At 43.4% G+C, this 25,228-nt stretch overlaps 1 protein-coding gene across 1 annotated transcript in view; it reads left to right on the top strand.

The window, feature by feature from the left end:
- The window catches only part of ush2a (Usher syndrome 2A (autosomal recessive, mild)), a 1,183,552-nt gene that overhangs the window by 307,161 nt on the left and 851,163 nt on the right, over nt 1-25,228 (top strand). The window contains exon 21 of the mRNA XM_078556364.1: nt 1,492-1,722. Coding sequence (XP_078412490.1) covers nt 1,492-1,722 — 231 coding nt within the window. The remainder of the gene's footprint in view (nt 1-1,491; nt 1,723-25,228) is intronic.

The raw sequence follows: 25,228 nt of genomic DNA, 5'->3' as shown, positions 1-25,228 counted from the left end.
GTCAATGCAGTCATGACACTAAGACGTGGGGGTGGGCCTCAAAGGCTAAGGCTACCTGCTGGCTTAAATGGCCAAGGCCAACATGGTACTCACCCTTCCAGAGTGCAACAAATCGTTGAAGTGCTTGTGACACTGGATCCATGTTCGGCGCACTACATCCCGGGAACTGACCACCTCCACTACCTCCTCCCAGGCACGCTTCGTCACATGGGGGGCCCTCCTCCTCCCATCCTGGGAGGAAAATTCTGCGCAATAAATTTGTGTACTATACCCTCTTTAAAAATGTGCAACACTCTAAAATTTGGACACCGTAGGAAAAATTAATATCAGCTATGTATTTGGGTGATTTTGAGTTGAGCCATTTTAGTTTCATCAAGAAATGACACAAAGGTGGCGGCTATGGAGAATAAAAATGTCACACTGGGCCGATGGTGAGTGCTTCAGAAAAGGGACTAAGGTACAATATTGGGGCAGAGTAGAGGGAACTTTACCCTACAGTTATGTCTGGCATGGCCAACTTCATGCTGAAATGGAAAAGAATTCTGTTTCCCAGCATGAACATTCTTCCATTTAGTGAAGATAAAAAAAAATCAATGAACATCATAATGAAAAGATTTGCTAACTGTTATAATGTTAAGAAGATCGTGAAGTAAATTTTAACTCCAGGCATGGAACAGATAGGCAATGGATGGAATGCCTACCCATTCCTGCCAGGAGGAGGCCTGGCCCATTTCAAGGTCAGTATGCATCACAAGATCCTCCTTTACGTATAGAAATGATGCTCCCACCTGGGCCAGGTAGGAGACTGGCCCATCCACCAGAAGGCACTGAGATCTATAGCAGCAAATGAGATTCAAATGGGAGCATGCAGTGCAGCTATTTTAGGATTGATATTATGCTGTTTCCACTGGGTGGGCCAAATTAAAAATGTCAGCATCTGTATTGTGACTTTATCTAAAACAACTGCAAAAAAGATCTGTAAGCATTTAGTGCTGGTTATAAGACAGTATACCAGAGAATTATTCTGTATTTTTGTGAATTACTTGTGTTTGAATTAGAAATGCGAACCTCTTATATTACTAGGATTATATTTTAGAGCTCAAAATGTTATCAGCTGCAAAAATAACTCCATCTATGTGATAGCAGCTGTGGTGCATGGTACAGATGTCATTGTTCAGGTCAATCAAAACTGCATTTGGAATTTTACCTTCACCTTCAATACCTGAAACATAGAGAAATGGGTTTCTCTGTGTTGTATGTATCTATAAGTTATAGCAATATCCTGTAAATTTGAAAATTATAAAGATCATTAATTACTGACTATTCTCAATTCACACTTTAAATTGACTTTCAATGTAAATTGGATAGAACTGATACAAATGGATACTACCAAATAACAGAGGATTTTTATAATTTATATTATCTTTATTTTATTTTGCAAATGATGATCAGTGTTCAGAGGATTAATTTAAAAGGTGTTTTCATCTTCAGCTCCAGCAGGACAAAGTGCACCTAGAGTGGAAGCAGTGAACAGCACAATGATGAAACTATACTGGCAACCACCTATGGATATGAATGGTCCCCCTCCAGTGTACCAGCTGGAAAGGATGGATACGTCTTTATTTAGCCACCTTGTTCATGCTGAGAAAGGAACTCGTTTCCCTGGTCATGGCTACTTCAAATTTCCTAGTTCAACTCTGCCTGTCAACACATACTTTACTGGTAATTATTTTGTCATGTTAACAGCAGTGCTATTTTTCAAATCTCACTAATGCCATAAACATCTACCAAACCAAAACAAGCTATTAAATTTATGATTTTTGTGTATACTTTTTTTTGTTTGTAGTATTCTCAAATTGATGAAAATATAACTATTTATAATTTCAGGACATGTGTGCCAACACAAAAAATAAAATATCAATATTGAGAGTATAAGAATTTGTAAATCTCATGCCAAAGACCAATGTAACTATCTCATACCTCCTTTTCTTGTGGGTTTTGCATATTTAACAACTGCAAGGGAATTTGGTACCTTGCATCGTATTTAGGCTCTCAATAGATATCATTTTTTATGCTCTTTTTAGCTCGTATATTGGTCCAGAATCTGCAGGAAACCTGTGCTCTAGCAATGATGCTTTAATGGTATGTGCCATTCCTAAAGCATCAACGTTCCAGGAAATAATAGAGTAATGAGTTTCGCCATTACTGCAGGAGCAAATAATTTGCTGGGATATTTTGCGTTGCTCCATTGATGCTCTCAGAAGTAGCCGAAAGCTTAGTCGAAAAGGTGGGTTTTGCCTACCTTTGCATTCACTACTCCTCAGATATTGAAGCAGTCCATGTCCAAATGCAGCAAGATTTAGACAATATCCAAGCTTGGACTGACAAGTGGCCAGTAACATTCGCACCACACTAGTGCCAGCCAATGACTATCTCCAATAAGAGACAATCTAACCATCGTCCCTTGATATTCAATGGCATTACCATTGCTGAATCCCCTACTATCAACATCCTGGGGGTTACCATTGACCAGAAATTGAACTGGACCAGCCATATAAATGCTGTGCCTACAAGAGCAGATCAGAGGCTAGGAATCCTGCAGCGAGTAATCACCCCCTGACTCCCTAAAGCCTGTCCACCATCTGCAAGGCACAAGTCAGGAGTGTGATGGAATACTCTCCACCTGCCTGGATGCGTGCAGTTCTAACAGCACTCAAGAAGCTCAACACCATCCAGGACAAAGCAGCCCGCTTGATTGGCATCCCATCCACAAACATTTGCTCACTCCACCACTGATGCACAGTGGCAGCAGTGTGTACCATCTACAAGGTGCTTTGCAGGAACTCACCGAGGCATCCATAGACAGCACCTTCCAAACACACGACCACAACCATCTAGAATCACAAGGGCAGGAGTTGTATGGGAACACTGCCACCTGAAAGTTCCCTTCCAAGCCACTCACCATCCTGACTTGAAAATATATCGCCATTCCTTCACTGCTGCTGGGTCAAAGTTCTGGTACTCTCTGCCTAACAGCACTGTGGGTGTACCTACACCTCATGAACTGCAGCGGTTCAAGAAGGCAGCTGACCACCACCTTCTCAAGGGCAGTTAGGGGTGGACAATAAATTCTGGCTTAGCCAGTGATGCCCACATCCCATGAATACATTTTTAAAAACCTATGCCGATATAAGTATTATTTTGTCATTCACACTTCCATTGCAGTCAATGGCAATCACAAATTTCCTGGATTTATAATTGTTTTCATGGCACGGTCATTTAGAATGCAGAACAATGTTGTAAGTGACCTGTTATTAACAGGTGATTTATGGCGCTTACATGATTCTAAGCCTGGGAAGCCAACAACTACCATTTATAGAACTACATTACAAGTTCCAAGGCACCTCACAGCAGGGTTGTCAAACAAAATTTGGCACAAACCACAAAAGGAGACATTCAGAGAGGTAGCCAAAAACTTGATCAAAAAAGTAGGTTTTAAAGTTTGTTTTAGAGGAGGTAGCGAGGTTTAGAAAGGAAATATCAGAACCAGGGCTTAGGCTGATGGTTGCAAAATGGACAATTAAATCTCATCCTAGCAGTCTGGAAATTGTTAGAAATGTATTAATTCTTTCAGTTTTGGCATCAGTCATGTAAGCATCTAAAAGCAAATACTTTTAAGACCCCCCCCACCTTTTTCTACACCATAAAAAGTCATAACAGCAAAAACCTATCCATCGCCATTCCCTTGAATTTAATGACCATGCATGATCTGCAGTGAGGAATAGAGGGATGAGGTTGAGGTGCCATGGCCGATGGCTGAACAAAAATTGCTATTACCTCATTCCCATAGAATGTCAAGTAAACAAATGGCACATAGGCCTCAGGGTTGGAACATTGCAACTTCCTATGAGAGGGAGGTGGCTGCTTTTGGTACAGAGTGGGAGAGGATGTACTCTGCCTCTCTGGAGGTGCAAGGAAGGTAATCACAGTCACATGTCTCCTGCCCAAGTGCTCTCACCATACAGTGTGGAGTTGGAGGCCCACAACATTGTTCCTCTCTTTCCCTCAGTGACACTCAAGCCTCCTCATCCTTCTCCAGGTCCCCATGTTCTTCCTCCCCCTTCTCAGTTTCCAGCTCTATGACCCCCTCCCATCATATCCTACAGTTTGTGTGGAGCTGTGGGATGGAAGTATACATATTTACAGTGGTACAGCATGTTCATTCTTTGGATTACATAGTCAGCTTCACATTCAATGCACAACATGGAAAAAGACAATCCAACTGAAATGGCTAATGCTGGTGTTCACGCACTGTCCAATTATGCTCCTACTCTACTCTCCTCATCCCATCATGAAGGAAATGGTTTCTTCACATCCAGCCTATTGAACACATGCATAATTTCAAAAATGTCCATTGTCCCTCCTTTTTATCACAAGCTTGAGGTAGGAACGTCATTTACGGGCCAACATCAGCCTGACATAAAAAGGACTATCACCATGGTATCCCTGCAGCTACAGGACCGTCCTCATGCTGAGTGAGGTCTTTAAATAGGTGTTTTGCCGCTAATTTTTGCGTGCTTCTGTACATTATGCTCAGCAGGGAGAAAACAGAGAAAATGTTATGTGGGTTGCTGTGCAAGAAGCACAGGCAATGTTTTCAACAGTGGCTACTTTTCAAAAGCATTTAGTTGACTGTAAGTTGGTTTGGGTCGCTGTGAGGTCATGATGTTTGTCTTCTTAGCCGCCACACTAATAAGATTGTCTCTCAGCTCAACAGAGCCTTATGACCTACTTGTTCAGGTTCTGCCTTAAGGTAGAAAACAGATTTTGAAAGCACCTACCCTTGTTTCCCCCTCTGTGGCACTGATCACATGACAGCGGGTGGAGGAATGGGTGACTGACATGGCGCTCGGTGGCGCAGACATTTCCCTTCATACTACCTGGTTTACCTTGTGGGGAGCCTTTGTCCTTGGAGTATCTAGCAGCTCGTTTCACCAGAGCACCTCATCCAAAAAGGCATCAGGTAAAGAATACATATTTTGGACACTTCCTGCAATACCTCTGTGAAAAAGGGGATGTCCAGATACTAAGTTACTTCTTGCAAATGTTATGAAGATGTGTTATATAGAATTTGTAATGTCATCTGCTGGAGATATTTATATATATATATTTTATTTATATATATATATATATTATATGCGATGGGTATCATGGCAGGCGGGGGGTGTGGGAGGGAACAAGATGGCGAGAAGGCCAAAAATCAGTTTTACACCATCATGAAACCAGCTTGCAACTGTCCATTCCACCTGTCATGGTGCATTACTTGCCGCCGGACGTCAGGAATGTCATTTTAACACACTTGCATCTAATTATAAGCCCTGCCTGCTGGAATCATCCCCCCACATCAGATTTACTGCCCACGTCGGTGTGACTTTATGACTGCCTTTAGAAGATGTGCACCTGGCAACCTGAACTTTGAGGGGAACTCGGAGGTGAATGCACACAACCTTGCACTTGCCCGCGAACATCGACCATAGGAAATAAAAGATGAGGCGCATTCGCAGGGGGCACAGGCAAGTCATTTTTGATTCCTGGCTGGCTTTCAGTGCAGTGCCAGGGTAAGGGCTCCAGTGTGGGTCAGACCGGGGGCAAGCACATACCATGGGGGTGGGCACAAGGCAGCACAGGCAGACTGAAAGAAAGACTCAAGCAGATGCTGGGGAGAGGGGCTGCTAATGGAAGTGGCCATGCACTTGGTAAAGATTGTCAAAAATGAGCATTCTTCTGCAGCTGAGACCATTCAGCTGCAGCTCCATTGACATGGTTGGAGTCGGGCCCCTGAAGCTTTTCTGCCCATTCATGCAACGCAAAAACATGACAGTGCCACCAAATGCTCCAGAACTTATCACCCCTCGGGCATAGATGCAAATTAATGTGCGTTTTAGGGGGCAGCGGAGCGATTGGCCGAATGGGCAAGTAGTACAATCCCCTTGCAAAAGATGGCCATAGCCTAGTCAGTGGTGGAGGTGCACACAGCCCTTTGCAATGTCTTTATTGAGGTTTGGACCAGTATCCATTATGGTCAAAGTGGTGGCCAGCACTCACCTGCATGCATGAAGGATCCTTCACACTTTACCGAGAGAGCATCTTAGGACACATACGCTAACCCAAAGGCCTCGCTCTTTGACCCTGCAGGAGGAGAACATCAGGATCATGGAGCCTGGTGATTTAGTGGTTTGCTTCATGGCTTACAGGGAAAAGAGAAGTAGAAGAAGAGAGTGGTGGAGGCGTCTGGCTCGGCAAAGGAAGAAGCACCACCCTCAAGGTGAAGGGGCAGCAGAGCCTCTTGCACACGCAGCTGAAGATCCACAAAGCACCGCCAGGGTCTATAGATGGCACCTGTCACTCTTGCAGATGACTGAGAACCAGTGTCACCAAAGACTGCACATGTCTAGGGAACTGGTTGGTCACATATGCCACCTACTGCACGATTTGGCCCCACAGGGACATGGAGGACATTCACTGTCAGTGGCTGTGAAAGTGACCGCAGTGCTCGATTTTACACCAGTGGCTCCTTCTAGTGCTCCACAGGTGACCTGTGCGAAATCTTGCAAGCCTTCACACACAAGTGTATCCAGGAGGTCACAGATGCCATCTTCGTGAAGGCACAGAACTTTGTGCACTTCGCCCAGGATCAGGAGACCACGAAGCAAGAACACTGGGTTTTGTGTAGATCTCTGGTTTTCCATAGGTGCAGGGTGCCATCGACTGCACTCACATGGCTCTTAGATCTCCATGGCAACAAGCATGGAATGCATTATTAATGAGGCAGGACACACTGAGAATGAGACGATATAGTGCAAAAAGCCACCATTGCAGCTGGTGGGTCAAATATCCCTTTTCCTGCTTGCTACAGCATTTTTTGCAAATCTGGGACAACTCCGCCCACAGAGTCTACGGAACTCTCTGCGACAATGGCCAGGATTTTCTCAGATGATTGTGGTGGGACCCATCGCAAGCGGGAAGGAAAATTTGGTGAACCAGCAAAAAGCCCATTGACTTTCGGCAGGAATTTCAGTGGGAATAGAAATTCCCGGCCTATGGCTAAGATAAAACCAGATTGAAACCAGGAGAGGTCACATGACCCAGCTCTTAGTTGTAGAGTGTACTGGATTTGAACTAAAACAGACAAAGACTGCCACAGGGGCAGTATGGGCAACAGCTTTACCACCCCTCTCTGTCTGAAACCCCTCTCAAAAAACTGAGCTCTTTTTATGGTTGATATCCCACCAGAAGAACTCACTGCTGCAAAACAAGAATTCTTAAAAGAGGATTCCAACTCAACACCACTGTCTTCAAGAGAAAAGAGAATCAACCAGCCATGACTGCAGAGTGACTGCTTCAGTGAGAAACCAAAGTACCAGCAGCCACTGTGGAAACTAACTCTCTAGCTGTGAACAATCATTTGGACAATCCGTGAATAATTTTTCTGACCTTACCTTTGTTTTTTAACTTGGCCAAGTAAGGTAAAGTTTTAATTATTTTTGTGCGTGCCTGGGGAAGTTGTGTGTGTGTTTTTTTGAATTAATGGGAAGTTAGACTCTTTTGAATATTTTCACCCTTTTGCTAATTTCTGTATCTTTACTGGAGTAAACTTTAGTAATATGACCAACTCTTCACTTGTTAATTCAAGGAATCTGGCTAGCTTAATTCTTACACCGAGCTATATACAGTTAAGTACATATTCAATTGGCAATATTACATTTTATTTTAAAATTCAAAAGCCGTTATAACCAACCCAGGAGGGGACAAAGAGAGGAGTCAGCTCACCCCTTCTAACCTGGTCACAACACAGAGTTTTCATGGATTTTTAAACTAAGTTAGCTTATAAAATTGACTTAAGGTGATTCCAGAAGATTCAGCTCACTCACTTCTCAATGCCAAGCCTCAATCTGAGTTACAGTATCTGTTTTCAGCTATTTATTGTCTGTGGGGTAAGCTATTAGCTGCACCCGTGGCAAGTCCCTGATTCATCATTGAACCCACTATGTCATAGCTGGATTCATTTTCCAGCAGATTTTTGCACAACCATTGTGCAAAATGAACAGAGAGAGCAAATGTTTTATGCACATTTGCCTATCATGCCTTCCAGAAAATTCCAACCCATTGAAGTGAATAAGAGTCAGATGTGGATATTTGCTCGGTTCCAGATTATCAATGAAGTGAAGAATGGCAGTAATAAAAACACTTTCCATCTTGGTACCCAAATATGTTAGTAAGCAATGATGACCTGTTGAGATGCTTGGTTTTTGCTTTGTTTGAACAATAGACCTCAATCACAACCTCAGTAATCAAGCCCTCTGTAGAAATTTGCCTAGGCTTTTGCTAATTGCACTAAATATTAACATTTCTCAAATTGTTTAAATTGAGAAACTTTCTCCAGAATAGTAGGATTCCTTCTATGTAGTATCCTTACAATAGAGAGCATACAAGGCATGTAGAACGAATGAGTGTTTGTGTTTATGAGAATGATTTTATTTGAAATAAGTAAGGAAGATAAGGCTAACATTAACTCTTGTTAGTCCAGAAGCACTTAAATAAAATGTCTTCTCCACCACTTGAATGGATGCATTGACCCATTGATTTTAAACGTTTTAATTCCATTTATAACACCATTGGTAATTTCTAGGCTATACCATGTTAACTCTATTCATTGGGAAACCAAAAGGGATTCTGCTCCTTCAATGTTCAGTTAGTCTGTGACCATAGGCAGTGAATCATGCCAGTCAACATTTTAATTGATGCCAGTCCACTATGCCAGCTGCATTTGATCCATCAGGGAAAACTAAAGGACAACTACCAGATGACAACGACTGTCCACTAAACCCATCGTTGATGACTCTGGTACAAGACCTGCATACACCTGCGCAACATGCATACAATGAAAGTCCTGCTGCCACACGAAATGTGATAGCGGAGCCTATTGCTGAGCTGAAACAATGCTTCCTCTGCCCGGACTGTTCAGGAGGAGCCCTGCAATATTTGGCAAAGCTTCGTGATGCTGCACAAGCTTGCTACCATGAGGATATAGGCCTTGCCACCAGCAATACTGAGAACAGCTCCAGAGTAGGAGCATGAGGAGGAGGAAGAGGAGAAAGATGAAAAGAGAAAACAATCTAAACAGTCCCCCCATTGGCTGTCAGTGAAGAACCCATATGAGCATGATGCCAGTAATCATAACACCAATTCCTCATTTGCCAGCAGTCTCAGACCTTACCTTCCCTTGGTTACCATCACGCTTGCCCACAATGCAAAAATAAATACCACCACAAAATGAACAATTTAAACCAAACTTCAAAATTACATCTTTCCATATTGCAAACAAAAGTCAACTAAGCACTCTTGTGCATTCCCTTGGTGCCTTTTTGCTTTGTGTGTTGCCTATCCTGGTGTTCCTATGCAGTGTTACCTCAGTAGCTGTGGGATAGCTGGTGGAAAACTTGATTTTCAACAGTGGAGACAGCAAATGACCTTTTAGGATGTCTCGAGCAGCTCTGGGCCTAGAAGTCCTGGCTGGGGACATCATGGCATGGGTGGCAGTAATCTGGGTTGCCTGGCTGACAGGGCAAGGGCAATGGCAGAGTGGCAAGGTTGGGAGGATGAATGCTGTCATCCTGAGAGAGGACAACAGGTTTGTGCTCTGATGAAGCCACTGTTAATGCGGGGCAGTGCCTCGGCAATCCCAATAATTTGTTGGAGAACAGGTTGTTGGACTACTTTGCCACCTTGCAAGCCCATTTGTACACAGTAATCTACAGCTGAAATGGGAATAGCCTGAGCTTGCATAGCAGCAAGCTAACCTTGCATGAAAGCAGTCTGAACTTCCTCTGGAGCAGTGAGACATTTTGAAGAAACTCTTTGTCCTGCAGTGGAAGCTGAAGCAGAGCCATTTGACTCAGCATCTTGTTGTGTCCACAAGTGTGTTGAGGGAATTGGGCACCACTTTCATGTTAGAAAGAGTGGGCTCCAAACTCTGCTCAGAGCCCTCTGTCCCTCTGTTAAGTTGGCGCTGGACTCTTTCGTGCTCCTTGATATTTAAAACAGGCTCTCTGACAGGCTTCTTATGTATACACATCAGTGTTCTTCTGCAGGCTTCCCTAACAAAGTGCTTATCTGCATCCTCTACAGCAAAACTCATGTGCTATTTTGTTTTCCAGTGAGCTGGCATCTGCCCTATCCTTGCCCCTGCCCTGGCAGTAGGCCACTCATGCCCAGTGTCTCACCACATGCAGATGCCAGCTCTACGCTCTCCTTTTAGCTACTCGGAGGTTCGAGATTTCACAACGATGGAAGGGCTCCACACCTTAGCCAAAATGGCATCAAAGCCTGGCTTTGGAAGCCCCACCTCTGAACCTAGCATCCACCATTTTTCCAGGAGGGTAGGTTTTAGTTTGTACATCGTTGTTCAACAAAAGCAGTTGTACGTGTAAAATGCAGCTGCATTCAAGCAGATGCAAATTTCATTACTGGGATATCCAAAACATCACTTGAGGGCTTTAGATATTTGAGCAAAAGGTCTAAAGTTACCAGAGTTATTTGGAGAGATAGGATACCCTTCTGGAGCATCCAGATACCTCTTTGGAAGAGATCAAGTACCCCTTTGCGAGAGGTGAAATAGCCTTTGGGATTGTTAAAATTAGACATGAATGTGTGTAAAAAGTGGGTAAACTCAGTGGAACTGTCAAGCTGTCAAGACATTTAAATCTCCAAGCTCTTTAAATTTCTGAAAAAAAACTGCCAGTAGTTGAAAAAAATTAGTGCTTGCAATTTCACAAGCTGTCTATTGACATAAGTCTGAGTGCTATCATTATAGTATTGGTATTGCATTACTGATTCCACAATCTTTCATTATCACAGTGGAGGGCCTATAAGTTCACAGTTTGATTGACAGCTCCAAGTGGTTCTAAAGTCTTTGATGTGGGTCTATGAATACAAATGTTTGTTTTCATAAGTGATTAAATACTTGAAAGAGATGTTTGTGTTTGTAAGGTATTAAGCACTTGAAGGAAATGCTTGTTTTTATATGGGATTATGTAGTTGAAGGAATTTAAATATATTGAATGGGTTTTTATGATTGAGTGTTTTTTAAATAGTGAATTCATCTGTAGACATTTAGAACTTTATTTTATTAAGACTCATGGTAGCACGGAACTTGAGTACTGCTGAAGAGACATGCTGTTGGAGCTTTTCATTTTGCACTTATCAAGACAGATTTGCAAAAGTTCCAAATCTCAAAGGGAACAACAATTTATACTGCATGAGAAGAGGGAGCTGGTTGGTTGACAAGTGGACTTAGATTGTTAGAGGTGTTGCCATAGAGGATGACCAGGGAACAGTTAACTGCCAAGCTTTTGTTCAAATTCAAACCAGGCAGGTCAACTCTGATTGGCCAAGACATTGTCATGGGGAATGAATCAGCGAGTGGCTAATCTTCAAGATTTTGTTTAGTTGAAAAAGGCACAATGTCTGGACATGGTCTTTCTGTTTGTAAAGGACAGGGCCCTATGTGTGCACATATTTAGCTCCTAGCAGGTGCAAGTGAGCCACAACGCAAGCTCAACTGACAATCTTAAATTGGTTGTCAGTGTAATTCTTAGAACAATCACGATTGTTTAGCAAGTGTTGTCCAATCGCAGAATTACATCTAATGTTGGTTACTGTGAGCAGAATTTTTTGTCCTGCGGGTGGGCGCATGCACGCCCGACCCGAATGGTAGTAAAATAGTGCGCGATGACATCAGGTGAGCGTCCCAACGTCATCACGCACTCGTGTGATATTTCGCTCGACAGGCATGTGCGGGTGCCGAAGCGGTGCCCGCCATTAATTAATCAGCCACTTAAGGCCTTTAACAGTCCAACTGACTGAGAATTTTCCTTGCTCGTGCGATTTTCTGCTCATCGCACAGGCAAAGCAGGCAGGCGGCCCACCGACATTTTCACAAACTTCATCCAAGGGTGGGATAAAAAGGGTCAGCAGTATTGCCAGTTTGAGTAGTGAGGGGTTTTGGAGATAATTTGTTGCTGGTTGCTTATTTGAACTTGACAGCTTCATCTCTGTTCTGAACTTCATTTGTAGCATTTCTAGGCTTCATTTCAGGACTCATAGGTTTCTCCAAAGCCCCCGGAGGATTTTGGCCATGTGAACCCTTCCAGGTGTCGGACAGTCTTCTGTTACCCTGGTAATGGGGATTGTGGTCTCCGCTGGAGGCACTTTCTCTGGGGAGGAAGAGAGGGGCAGAAGGGAGAGGAGACCACGTGTCCCTATGCAGCTTCCAGGGGAGGAACCAATGGAAAGAGAGGCACAGGCATATGGGGCGCAGGATGAGCAGGTAGTCCAAGGCAGAAGGGGCCACAGAAGACGCCACTATCCTGCTACCAGGGTTTACAGGCAGCGAAGCAGCTACCTCAATAGGAGAGCCTCTCAAGGGAGAGCGTGATCTCTATTTGTCAGATGATTGGGCCTGGGATCAGCTCTAGTTATGTGGATGGACATCCCATGTCAGTGGCCCTGAAGGTCACAGTGGCCTTCAATTTCAATGCCTCTGGCTCTTTCAGGGCTCAGTGAGGGATCAGTGTAGAGTCTCCCAATCAGCTGTCCTTGCATTAAGCTGGTGACAGAAGCTATGTTTAGGTGGGCACTGACAGTTATCCTTTACTGTAAGAATGAGGCCAGCCAGGCAGAGCCATCCAGAGGCCTTGCAGCGATTGTTGGGTTCCCCCGCATCCAGGGTGCCATTGACTGCACACACGTGGCCATCAAGGCGCCAATAGGTCAGCCGGATGTCTTCGTTAACAGGAAGGAATTCCACTCCATTAATCGTGCAGATAGTGTGTGACCACAGGATGCAGATTCTGCAAGTCCATGCAAGGTATCCTGGCAGCTCCCATTAAGCGTACACCCTGAGACACTCCCAGGTGCCAAGGCTCTTCAGTGCTCCAGCCCGACTGGATGGAGGCTGCTGGGTGACAAGGGCTATCCGTTGAAGAGGTGGCTCATGATGCCTCTCCGCCGCCCAAGAACAGAGGCAGAGAAGCGTTACAATACGAGTCATGCCTCTACAAGGATGGTGGTAGAGAGGGCCATAGGTCTTCTCAAGATGCGCTTCAGATGCCTGGACCATTCAGGGAGAGCACTACAATACCATGGCAATACCATCTATTTGCACATTCATGGTTTCGTTAAAACTGAACTCAGCTGCACGAGTTATTGAGTTTATAAATTCAGTGAATACATATTCAGACAATGGTGCCGCATCTAGATCTCCTTAATATAGTGATGTGGTGCAAATGTATATGGCTTCCTTGAGCAGTACTTTAGTGAATAGGCTAGTAATGTCAAACGAGCACAAGGGTACGGCATTGCTATCGATAACGATGAATCCTTTGCGAAGACCATAAAGGATTTGCATATCGCTTGCCATAGATATTCACACACATGGCCCTGTCCTTTGCAAATGGTAAAAAACATGTCCATGCATTGTGCATTTTTCAACTAAACGAAAGCTTGAGGGACAGTCATTCCCTGGTTCATTCCCCAGGGCAATGCCTTGACGAATCAGAGTTGATCTGCCTGGTTTGCATTTGAACAAAAGATTTGCAGTTCACTGTTCCCTGTTGCTTTCTCCATGGCGGCGTCTCTACCAATCAGAGTACACTTGCCAATCAATCAGCACCCTCTTCTCATGCAGTATAAATTGTTATTCTCTTTGAGATTTGGTATTCTTACGAATCTGTTCTGATGAGTGCAAGATAAAATCCATGGTTCCTAAGGTCTGCCTATGGTGGATACTGGGTGAATTGGCATGGCGCGTGTAAGGGTAAAGGGTGGTGGGTGGGGACGTGGGTTGGCATTAGACATTAAGTTTGAATAGGGGCCATAAAAGCCCATGGGGGTAGAGGGGCATATGTTGTCATGGATGGTATGAGGGGCCTTGGGGGGTGGGTCGAGAGGCATAGGTTGGCATAGAAGGTAGAAGGGGTGATGAGATAGGTGGAGACATGAGCTGGCATGGATCAGGCATTGGGAGTGTGTAGGGGGTGAGGAAGTGTGAGGGGTGTGAGCTAGAGCACTGCTTTTGGTTTTATTGTTTTTTCATAGTTGGGACGAGGCCCTGGACCACTGACAGAGGCCTTTGAAGCAAGCCACCCCCTCACTCAGCAGCCCCTATAGCTGCCTCCGCACTGTTTCTGGAGGCAGCAGGCCCGACTCCCATTGACACATGCCCCCTAGCCCCACCCCTCCTTGGAATGAAAATCTGAATATCCAGGGCACTTTCTCCCAAGTCGTGATTGTGGAGTGGGGAATTTTTTCAGACTCTGCACTCCCGACTCGGGAGCGAATATTCGGCCCACAGTGTTGCTATCTGAGCTTGTAGCTATGAGAGTGAAATCAAGTAACATCTTTATTATTATTGTGTCTTTGCTCTTCCTCTACTGCCCTGGCCAGGTTGCACCACTTGGGTATCTGAAAGAAGAATGACCCAAGGGACAGACTGAAGGGCCATTTGAAGCTTGTAACTCAGACAGGGTGGGATGTGAAAAGAAGGATATGATCTAAGGATAATATCATCTTCGATGGTTCTAGCCCCTCTGCTGGCTATAGCCTTAGCAGTGGGTGTCTCATTAATGGCCAGGACTGTCACCTTCATGACGATCAGGGCATGCAGGTGAGCCTGTTCACCTCCAGTTGGCTGCTGCTGCATCTGATGCTGAACCACCATGGGCAGAATAAAACGTGCCTCCCCTGGAAACCACATCAGAGTGGAGCTGACATGCTCCACGCTGACCCGCCCCACAGCCATAAAGTGCTGTGGGGCGGACTAATGAGGTTGGGGTGGGACTTCAGCCCCTCATTGGGGTGGAAGCCCCACCCTCTGGAGCTGCCAGCCAATCCAATTGGGCATAGCTCCATTAGTCCAGGCAGCACCAGGAAGACATCAGTGGCAGTTGCCAGGACTGTTGCTGAAGAGAAGAGCCCAAGGCCTAGGATCCCCGGAGCAAGACGGTGTGGGTGTGTTACGGAGAGGGGCAGTCGGGGAGAGTGGGCGGGTTTAAGGCTCACGGTGTAAGTGTCTGAGCTGGTGGCTATGAGAGTGAAATCAAATGACAGTAGGAAGGAAGTGGGGTTCAATCCAAGGGGGGGCTGCCCTGCGATTTCAAAGGGCAGCTCCCAAAGAACAATCGCCCCTTCCTCTCTGCCCTTTAAAAACTTCATGTAAAAAACTTAAGCTCCCCGCTCCTGCCCTGCTGCCCACACCAAACTTATTACGGCGTGACAGCGTATTATCTTGCTCAATAGGCTTGATAACAAACCTAATTGACCCTTAATTGTTCATTTTAAGCAGGTGGGCTGACGACTTTGGCGCCCGCCCGTCCCCTGTATTAAGGGGTAAACTCGGGGGTGGGCGGAAAGGTGATGGGTTGAGCGTCCACCTTATTTCACATGCCCTCCCACCCCCGCATGAACCACGTCCGCCGGAGGCACGCAAAATTCAGCCCCATGATCTGGAAGAAAGGGGAGTAGTGTTTGTGTGTGGTAAACTCTTCTTGTGTGATGTGGCTATCATAGTTGCAGAGCTGGCAGTGTGTGCAAGCTATGAGAAGTGGGTGTAAGACGTGCGGCAGTGCGAAGTATATGATGTCGCGACGTAGTTTATCAATATCAGGTGTGAATTGATGGAGATTGTCAATAAATGAATGATTGGATTGTGATAAATTGAGGAATATCTGAGACTAGTGGTACAGTTGTTAGGATATGGTATTTGATGATGTATTCACTGATCTTTACCACTCATGTGAGGCATTGAACTTCCTGCGCCAGGCGTGTTTCCCACGGGTGGGGGGGGCACGTAAAATAAGATGGGCGTTCATCCCATCACCTTCCCGCCCACCCCCAAGTTTACCCTTTAATACAGGGGACGGACGGGCGCCAAAATTGGCAGCCCACCTGCCATATTAAAATGAGCAATTGAGGGTCATTTAGGCTTGTTATCAAGCCTGTTGACCAAGATAATCCGGACCTGGCATTAACCTCCATGGCTATCTACTCCCATTGCCTCCGAAACGTGTGTTTGTAGGGCCTCCTCATCCCTTGTGGATATACTACCTTCCACCTCCTCCACCAAGGTCCCCAGTGCAGCGTCCAGAAACCTTGGAACCTGTGCTCTCCCTTGTTGTGCTATTATTTTTTTTTTACAGGTCGAATTCTCTTCTTACATGACTGCTGTTGCCACAATACACCTGCCTTTTAAAAGGCCAGGCTAGCTTTAAGCTGTGCAAGTTAGCTTTTAGTAGTGTTAGCCAGTCACAATATTGATGCATTCAGCCAATCAACAGCTTGGCTGGATGCTGCAATTATTTAACTCAGCAGCAGCATGATGTTGGCCTGCTCCCTGTGTTGAAGTCAATACAAGCAGGTTAAGCACGCATCATGACCCCCATGTCGCTTCTTGCAGGCTATCAACTTGTGGCCACAAGATGTTTTGTGTTGCAGTTTTTCTTTGTCCATTTTATTTATTTATTTTATTCTTTCACCGGTTGTGGACATCGCTGCATAGGCCAGTATCTATCGCCCATCCCTAATTGCCCTTGAGAAGGTGGTGGTGGGCTGCCTTCTTGAATCACTGCAGTCCATGTGGTGTAGGTGCACCCACACTGCTGTTAATTGACTTGGTTTTAGCAGTTTGATACAACTGAGTGGTTTGCTAGCCTGTTTCAGAGGGCATTTAAGAGTCAGCCAAATCGCTGTGGGTCCAGAGTCACATGTAGGCCCAACCAGGTAAGGATGGCAGATTTCCTTCCCTGAAGAACATTGGTGGACCAGAAGGGTTTTTACAACAATTGACAATGGTTTCATGGTCATCATTAGACTTTTAATTCTAGATATTTTATTAAATTCAAATTCCACCATATGTCGTGGGATTCAAACCTGGTTTCCCAGAGCATTGCCCTCAGTCACTGGTTTACCCATCCAGTGACAATATCACTACGCCACCGCCTCCCCCTGAAAGCTGATAGCGTTGTTTCATGCACCACTTTTAGCAATCATCACAGGAATTGACTTCATTGAATTAAAACATGGACTCCCAGAGGTGCAGATTGAAAAGCTTTGTCATTGCATTGTCTATCTCGTTGTTTATTTTTTATAATGCTTTTGACATACAAAGTGCCTAGAATGAATATTCACAAAGGTACGTTACAGATCATTTATAGGGTAACTTACACAGTATACAGATAATTGTTTATCTGATCTGCTGATTATTGTAAATTAGAGTATCTATATAGTAAAATATTTTGGATAGATTTTCATCTGACCCATCCTTGGGAACAAACCTAGGTAGCACATGCCCGGATCAAAAGGTTCAAGGATCACCATGAATTGGTCCTCAAGCCTCAACTACAGGCCAGCTGCCAGTGCTGATCAGTTCTTCATAGGCCTGACAAGAAAATTCAACTTCTAACTGCCAGCCTTGCCAGCAACAGCTTTAAGAACTCTGAGAGGGTGGGTTGAAGTGGGCAATAGTTGGAGGCCATCACAAGGACTATGGAGATGGGGCCTGCATTCACGTTTTGCCTGGTTCCACAGAAGGTTTTTTTATAAATAGGTAGAAACTTGCTTTAACAACTCACATATGATCACTGGCTAGATTTTGCAGTCAGCTGTGAAGCAAGTTGCCCACAAAATATTAGCAATCGCTGTGACATGGATTTCCCCTTTCCTGGCATTTCCTGGCAGTTTAATACTGCGACAAGTCAAGAGAATCTCCAGACTTCCAGCAGCAGTGATGTCAGTGTAAGCAGCCAGCACTGCAAAGTCTTCTCAAAGACAGCAAACCAGGAAGTTAGAAGCACTGAACCATTTTACTTTTAATTTAACTTTTCAGATTTTGAAATAAATGATTAGCATGATTGGATTAAGATCAAAACTAATATAAAGACTAGCAAACTTTAAAAACAATATGTGGGTTTTTCAGTCATAATTAAGAAAATTGATGTTCCACAAATATATAATTAGCTTTTCAAAGTTAGTGAGGATGGAATTTCCTCTTGATAGTGTCCTAAGCCCAACCATCTTCAGCCTTTTAATCAGTGACCTTCCTTCCACCATAAGGTCAGAAGTGGGAATGATTGCTGATGATTGCACAATGTTGCTCCAATGCGTTGCTCCAGTGATGCTCTCAGAGGTAGCCAAAAACTTAGCCAAAAAGGTAGGTTTTACCTATCTTTGCACGATTTTCAGTACCTTTTGCGACTCCTCAGATACTGAAGCAGCCCATGTCCAAATGCAACAAGATCTGGACAATATCCAGGCTTGGGCTGACAAGTGGCAAGTAATATTCATGCCACATGAGTGCCAGGCAATGACCATCTCCAACAAGAGAGAATCTAACCATCATCCCTTGACATTCAATGGCATTACCGTTGCTGAATTTCCCACTATCAACATCCTGGGGGTTACCCTTGACCGGAAACTGAATTGGACTAACCATATAAATACTATGGCTACAAGAGATGGCTAGAGGCTAGGAATCCTGCAACGAGTAACTCACCTCCTGATTCCGCAAAGCCTGTCCACCAGCTACAAGGCGCAAGTCAAGAATGTGATGGAATACTGTCCACTGCTCTGGATGAGAGCAGCTCCATCAACACTCAAGAAGCTTGACACCATCCAGGACAAAGCAGCCTGATTGATTGGCACTCCTTCCACAAACATTCACTCCCTCTACCACTGATGAACAGTGGCAGCAGTGTGTACTATCTATAAGATGCACTGCACCAAGGATCCATAGATCACCTTCCAAATCCATGACCACTACCACCTAGAAGTACAAGGGCAGCAGATAGATGGGAACACCACCACCTGGAAGTTCCCCTCCAAACCATTCACCATCCTGACTTGGAAATATATCGCCATTCCTTCACTGTTGCTGGGTCAAAATCCTGGATCTCCCTCCCTAACAGCACTGTGGGTGTACCTACACCACATGGGCTGCAGTGGTTCAAAAAGACAGCTCACCACCACCTACTCAAGGGCAATTAGGGATGGGCAATAAATGCTGGCCTAGCCAGCGAGGCACACATCCCGTAAATGAATTTTAAATTATGAAGTTAATACATTGTTAAAAATTCAGTTACAACTCATTCAACAAAGTGTAACTTTTTAAGGTTTTTTTACAGGAAGACTAACAATGTAAAAGTGGAAGTTTTTGTCAGTTCACTGATTGCTCAGAGATTGCGGTCTGTGGGGACCTCAACAGTGCACTTTCTGAAAGAGCACAGAATCACTGCCAACAACTTTTCGATTTCCATTTTATTCTCACATGTGCAGACTCCCGAAGTTGCTGTCACTTTCAGTGGACTAATAACATGCTGTGCTGACAGTTTCACTGTTATTACCACCACAAAATGTAGGTCTACATGTTCTGGAAATTGGTGTTTTCTCCCAGCCATTTAGCAAGGAAAAACAGTATTAACATCAATAAGCATTCTCAGAGCTAGGAAGAAAAGAGAAACATCAGAGACTGACAGCTGCATGTGGCTGGGGCTAAGAGGTAATTTCAAGCTTTGTATAAGAACTAATATTTATACAGACAAAGAGAGAAAGTACCCTGTATTCTGGAGACACAGCAACTCTCAACAAAGAGCAGCTAAATATAGAGAAATGAAAGAAAATAACCTTAGAGTTTAGAGGTAATCGTATTGAAACATATAAGATTCTGAGGGGGTTTGACATGGTAGATGCTGAGAGGATGTTTCTTCTCATAGGGGAACCTAGAACCAGGAGGCACAGTTTAAAAATAAGGGGTCTCCTATTTAAGACAGAGATTAGGAGAAATTTATTTTTGCAGCGGGTCATTAGTGTTTGGAATTATCTTCCCATTGAGCAGTCGAGGCTGGGACGTTGAATATATCCAAGGATAATTTAGACAAATTTTTAATTGATAAAGGAGTCAAGGGTTATGGGGGGTTAGGCAGGAAAGTAGAATTAAGGCCACATTCAGATCAGTCATGACCTTATTGAATGACAGAGCAGGCTCAATGGGCCAAATGGCCTACTCCTACTCCTATTTCTTATGTTCTTGTTTGTAATACTTCAGGCAAGTAAAAACATCAAAGATTACACAACGTACAAAACAAACATAAAATGGAAAAAAATGACCAGATGCAAAGTATAATAACTGTGAAAACCATTGATCATGCACCAATGCCATAACAATCCTCCCAGGTTAGGTTAAACTTACCCCTTACATTATGCTAATTTAGATAAGAAAACAATAAAAAAAAGAAACAGTTATAAGCTATAAAATGTACATCTACGTTTCCTTCACAACATAAACCAAAATATATAAAATTCAACACCACTTCCTTTGTGCGATTGTAATTGATTCTGAATATTTTTTAATTACATTCATCGGGCTGAATTTGGGCAGTTGGAGAGCTGTTTGCCTTTCCGACGCCTTCCCCCTGCCATCCCATTAAGTCCGGAGCGGGAAGGGATGAGGACGTCTTCATGCCAGAAGGCCAATTGAGGACCTTAAGTGGCCACCTAAGGGCCTCAGCCTGCCACTACTGGTATGTTGTTGGTATTCTACTAGCAGAAGTGTGGGGGACGATGATGGGTGTGGGGGTTTGGAGTCCAAATATGGTCAAGATGCCAGATATACCCTGGTGGGCATGCCTGTGGTGGGGGTTGGGGGGAGGGGTGGCTGGGGGTGGTGGTGTCCCTCCTGTTCAGACTCCCTGTGCCCAATGGAGGGACCTACCAGTGGCAAGGGCTGTCCCTGGTGGAAGACAACTGTCCTTTACACCGATCCCCATCCCTCACCACCCCGTCCCCTCACCAGGGCCTGACTGATTTGTTCCCGACCAGTATGCCCTGTTTGCATGTGTTCCTGGGCTTCAGTGATGATCCTTATCCAGGGACCTACTGCAGTACCAGCAGTGGCCACTGCTCCTGGTGGCACTGCTGGCACTGAAGGACTGCCAACCTCTGATTGACCGCCAACTCTTTGTGGCGGGACGTCGCCCTGCAAGACCTGCAACCCTGGCGCTGACCCCGGTAAGTTCCTGAGTGGCTTTTGATAATGTTAGGGATTCTGGAAAAGGCTGTGGCGGGGTTTTCACTGGATTTGCAGCAGTGGCCAGGCCCATTGCCATGACCATTAAATCCAGTCCATTACTTTTCAAATACTTATATGTATTCATATTGGTATTTGGGTTTGTAATAAAATGCATGTTTCATAGCAACATGATTTATTTAATCCATTGAGAACTGATGATTTTCTTTGAATTAAGATTTTGATTCATTTCACAGAAAAGAGTCGGGCATAAACCGAGATAGAGAAACAACATTGAGGGAAGCCAAATGAGAGACCTAACAAGACATAAAAATATTAATGGAAAGGGAAATAGAGGGAGGGAGAACGAATGAGAAAGGCAAACAAAAAAGAAGCTCAGGAAGAGAAACACAATTTTTAGCATTAACTTTACCTGTGAGCAACCCCACAGGAGATCAACTAGTTATATAAAAAAAAAACGTCCATCATTTATAAGAAATTAGATTGATTATATTTAGTCATAACCACAAAATCAGCTAAAAGTAAAGGAAAACTTTCTATAGACATCATTAGTTTTTACCCATTTAAGATTAATCATGAAAAGGCCCAGATCTTTAATTCAGCAATTTGTATATTTAATGGCCTGCTGCAGAATCTATGACAGTAATTAGCATAGCCTGAAAACTCATTAATACACAACAACATGATTAATGCTGCATTAATGCAAACATGACTGAAGTTATTTGGGTTATGTAGTAAGTAGATTAAAACAAAAATGCCCTGTTTGTTTTAGTTATCATGCTAATAAAAGAACTGTATGGAATTCTAGAAGTGATTTTAATAATCAACTCTTCCCTCTCATCAAACATGAAAAATCTGTACAAAGGAAATTCTCACAAGCCAGTTCCATAGTTTAGCAGTTCAGAGGCTTGTTTCACAATTCTATAGTCACAGTTGTCCCTCAGGATTGTTTAGGCAAGAGACTTGTCAGCTCGAGTTTTAATGAAACAAATGAGTTCTTTGCAAGGTTTCAAGCTTGTTTTGGAAGCATTTTACCATTGAAAAGTACATTAGCTCATAAAGAACATAAAACAGCTTAGTGGATAGTTGCTTTAATGAAGATCACTTCATGTTTTGCTGCATGTGGAGTAGCATTAGTGATAGAAGTTTAGGAGGTATCCATAACTCCTATATCTTTCATCCAATTTGAAGGAGACTGAGATGAAATTTTGAGGTGTTTGAAGAGATTTTTTTTATGTTGCTCTTGCAGACTTCAAGTAATTGCTAATCATATTGTTTTAACTCTATCCTCAAAATTATCCCCTTTCCCATTTTAAAGTTGCCAATTAGAATCATAGAATCTTAAAACATTACAACTCAGGAGACCATTCAGCCCATCACATGTTGTTACCTTTCTGAAAGAATTACCCTTTAAATCCCATTTCCATCCCTTCATTCTTTTTCCCCCCAAATATTTCTAGGTTTTCCTTTTAGAATTGTCATGGACTCTGCTTCCACAATTGTTTCTGGTAGGGTGTTATATGTCTTAATAAACCAGTGTGTTAAAACATGTCTAATTTAAGTCAATGGAAACAAGAATCCGGAGATGTGTATAACATGCAGTCTGTCTGATTTATACTGTTGGCAAATGTTAATATGACATGTAGGACAGGTTCCACACTTCACCTTGCTTTGATAAGTGATTGGTTAGCTGCTAATCATAAACTGCTGTTGGGAACAATAATTATACCTCATATTTGGGAAGAGGAATTATTTTATATTTATCCATGTATCAGAATAGAATTTTTCTGTTAAGATCTTCTGATGGCACTCTCATATTTACAATCTACATGCATAACACTTGAAACTTTATTCATAAATATTTGTATGATAATTTCCAGATGCAGAGCGTCTTTATAGAGAATTTTAGGATAAAGCAAAAAAGAAAAATGGCAAGGATAATCCATTGGGCTAGAATTTACTGCAGTCAGTGAACAAATGCACCCACCATTTGTTGGACTTGACCTTACCCATTTAATCTCCATGATAATTTACACAGCAAGTTGCTGTTGGTGCAAGATAGAAATGGCAGGTTGCCCACTGTTGGACATCTGGAACCTATGTGAACAGGGCAAGCAACTGTCTATCTCCTTAACCGATCAGATTGAAGGAATGAAGATTGACCAGTTCAAGATCTACACAGGGAAGTGCAAATCAGAATAGTGAATTCAATGGCAACTCAGAGACAGAATGTGAAATAAAGAGAGTGATTAAAAATTTAATTAAGAGAGGGGAAAAAGTTGAAAAGTATGGCCAGAATTTTTCCGTCGGCGAGTTGGGGGCGGGGCCCGCTCGCTGACACGAAAATTACGTGAGATGACATCAGAAGGAACCCCCGACATCATCCCGCCCCATTTAAATGTTCAGGAAGGCGGGCGGACAGTGAAATCAGCTGTCCACCCGCTGATCTGTCAATGGCCAATTGAGGCCATTGACAGGGTAGTTAACCCAATTAAAGGCCCTGCCCGTCCAACCTTAAGGTTGGTGGGCAGGCCAGGAGCCCCAGCGGGCTTCTGAAAAAACATGAAACCTCATCCACTGGCGGGGTGAGGTTTCATGTCTGTTTTTAAAAACTTTAATAAAGTTTATGTAATATTTATTAACATGACCCATCTCGTGTGACATTGTTACATGAGGGGGACATATTAATAATTTTTTTATTTTGCCATTTTTTAGGTTTATTAAACTTTCAGCGCTCTCCCTGAGACAGCACTTAGTCTCAGGGAGTAGTGCGCTCTTTCGCGCATGCGAAAGAGCGCATTTTGACAGTTGGGGAATCCCTCCCCCCCTGCACAGGAAGTGCATAGTGCTTCCCGTCGGGCAGCCCGCTGGGCAGGCCTTAATTGGCCCGCCCACTCAAAATGGCAGCGGGGCCCGCTTCGGCGGCAGAGCTCAGCTGCCCGCCCGCCGCCAAGCCGGTGGGGCCCGCCCACCCATCGAGGGCTAAATTCTACCCTGTATATATTTTTTAAAAGTTCTAGCAACAATTAAAAGCTAAAGAAATGAGACTCCACAATTGTAACTGCTATTTTTGAGAAATTGTTTGGCAGTAATTAAGACTTATCCCACCATTGAAAAGGTACTAAGATGAATTTGGCAAATCCTGTCTTTCTGTGGCAAACTTCCTACTTACCTACTCTAGGAGCTTCATGCAGTTTAGTACATTTGAATGAGGAGCAAGATGGCATGATGCCGTTTTTGTGTAGTGTACGATGGATGAACTTAATGGATTTATGCTTTTAACTGCATATCTTTGCTTGTCTAAAGTTGCTGTCTGAATTACACATAAATATCGGTGAGCCCGTTAGCCTCGTCATTATTTTAATAGTAAATTCTGGCCCATTGGCAACCTATCAAATAAAGTGCAGTGAAAATATTCTTGGCTATTTCATGATGAAGTTTACAGACATCTGGTATTGCTAAGTGTTCTCCCCAAATGTTTCCATAGCAACCATATTAATTAACCTTTAACTTCCTGTATCTTGCTGGAAACAATTACATATATTAGGGAATATTTTTTTTATTTTCCTTTTTTTTAATTACTGTAGTTTAAATTAAATTAAAATACTTTTAGAGCCTTTCAAATTTATTTTTCTGCCGAAACCTTTGTAATCCAGCTTTTTTAAAAAATCTATATGTAATTTTCAAAATATATTTGTCTTGTTTTTCTAGTAATTTTGTTAATCCATTAGAATTCCCCACTAACAATTGTGGCTAAAGGACACCTTCATTATCATATTATTATATTAAAATGGTAATTATTACTAATATCATAATTATAATTTAAATTTTAAATGAGTCAAATTAGAAATTTAATAGCTGTATAAAACTGAGAGGAGATGCTGCTACAGAATGGTTGGTTGAAATTGTTCTTGGAATGCACACAAGAGGATCTAATACTTATGTGCATGAGGCATGAAACGAACAAGTTAATATAGCACTGCATTATGATCATGGCACGGGTGTAACAGGTTTGTTTTCGAACAGTATGCGATCAGTTATAGTCAAATAGTTGTGGATTCATATCTTAACGGAATGTTTAATTTGAAGGGA

Source organism: Cetorhinus maximus, chromosome 14 (genome assembly GCF_964194155.1).
Source record: "Cetorhinus maximus chromosome 14, sCetMax3.hap1.1, whole genome shotgun sequence".
In the NCBI taxonomy this organism is placed as follows: domain Eukaryota; kingdom Metazoa; phylum Chordata; class Chondrichthyes; order Lamniformes; family Cetorhinidae; genus Cetorhinus; species Cetorhinus maximus.
The sequence above is the reverse complement of the archived record's forward strand: the minus strand, read 5'-3'. Positions and strand labels throughout refer to the sequence as shown.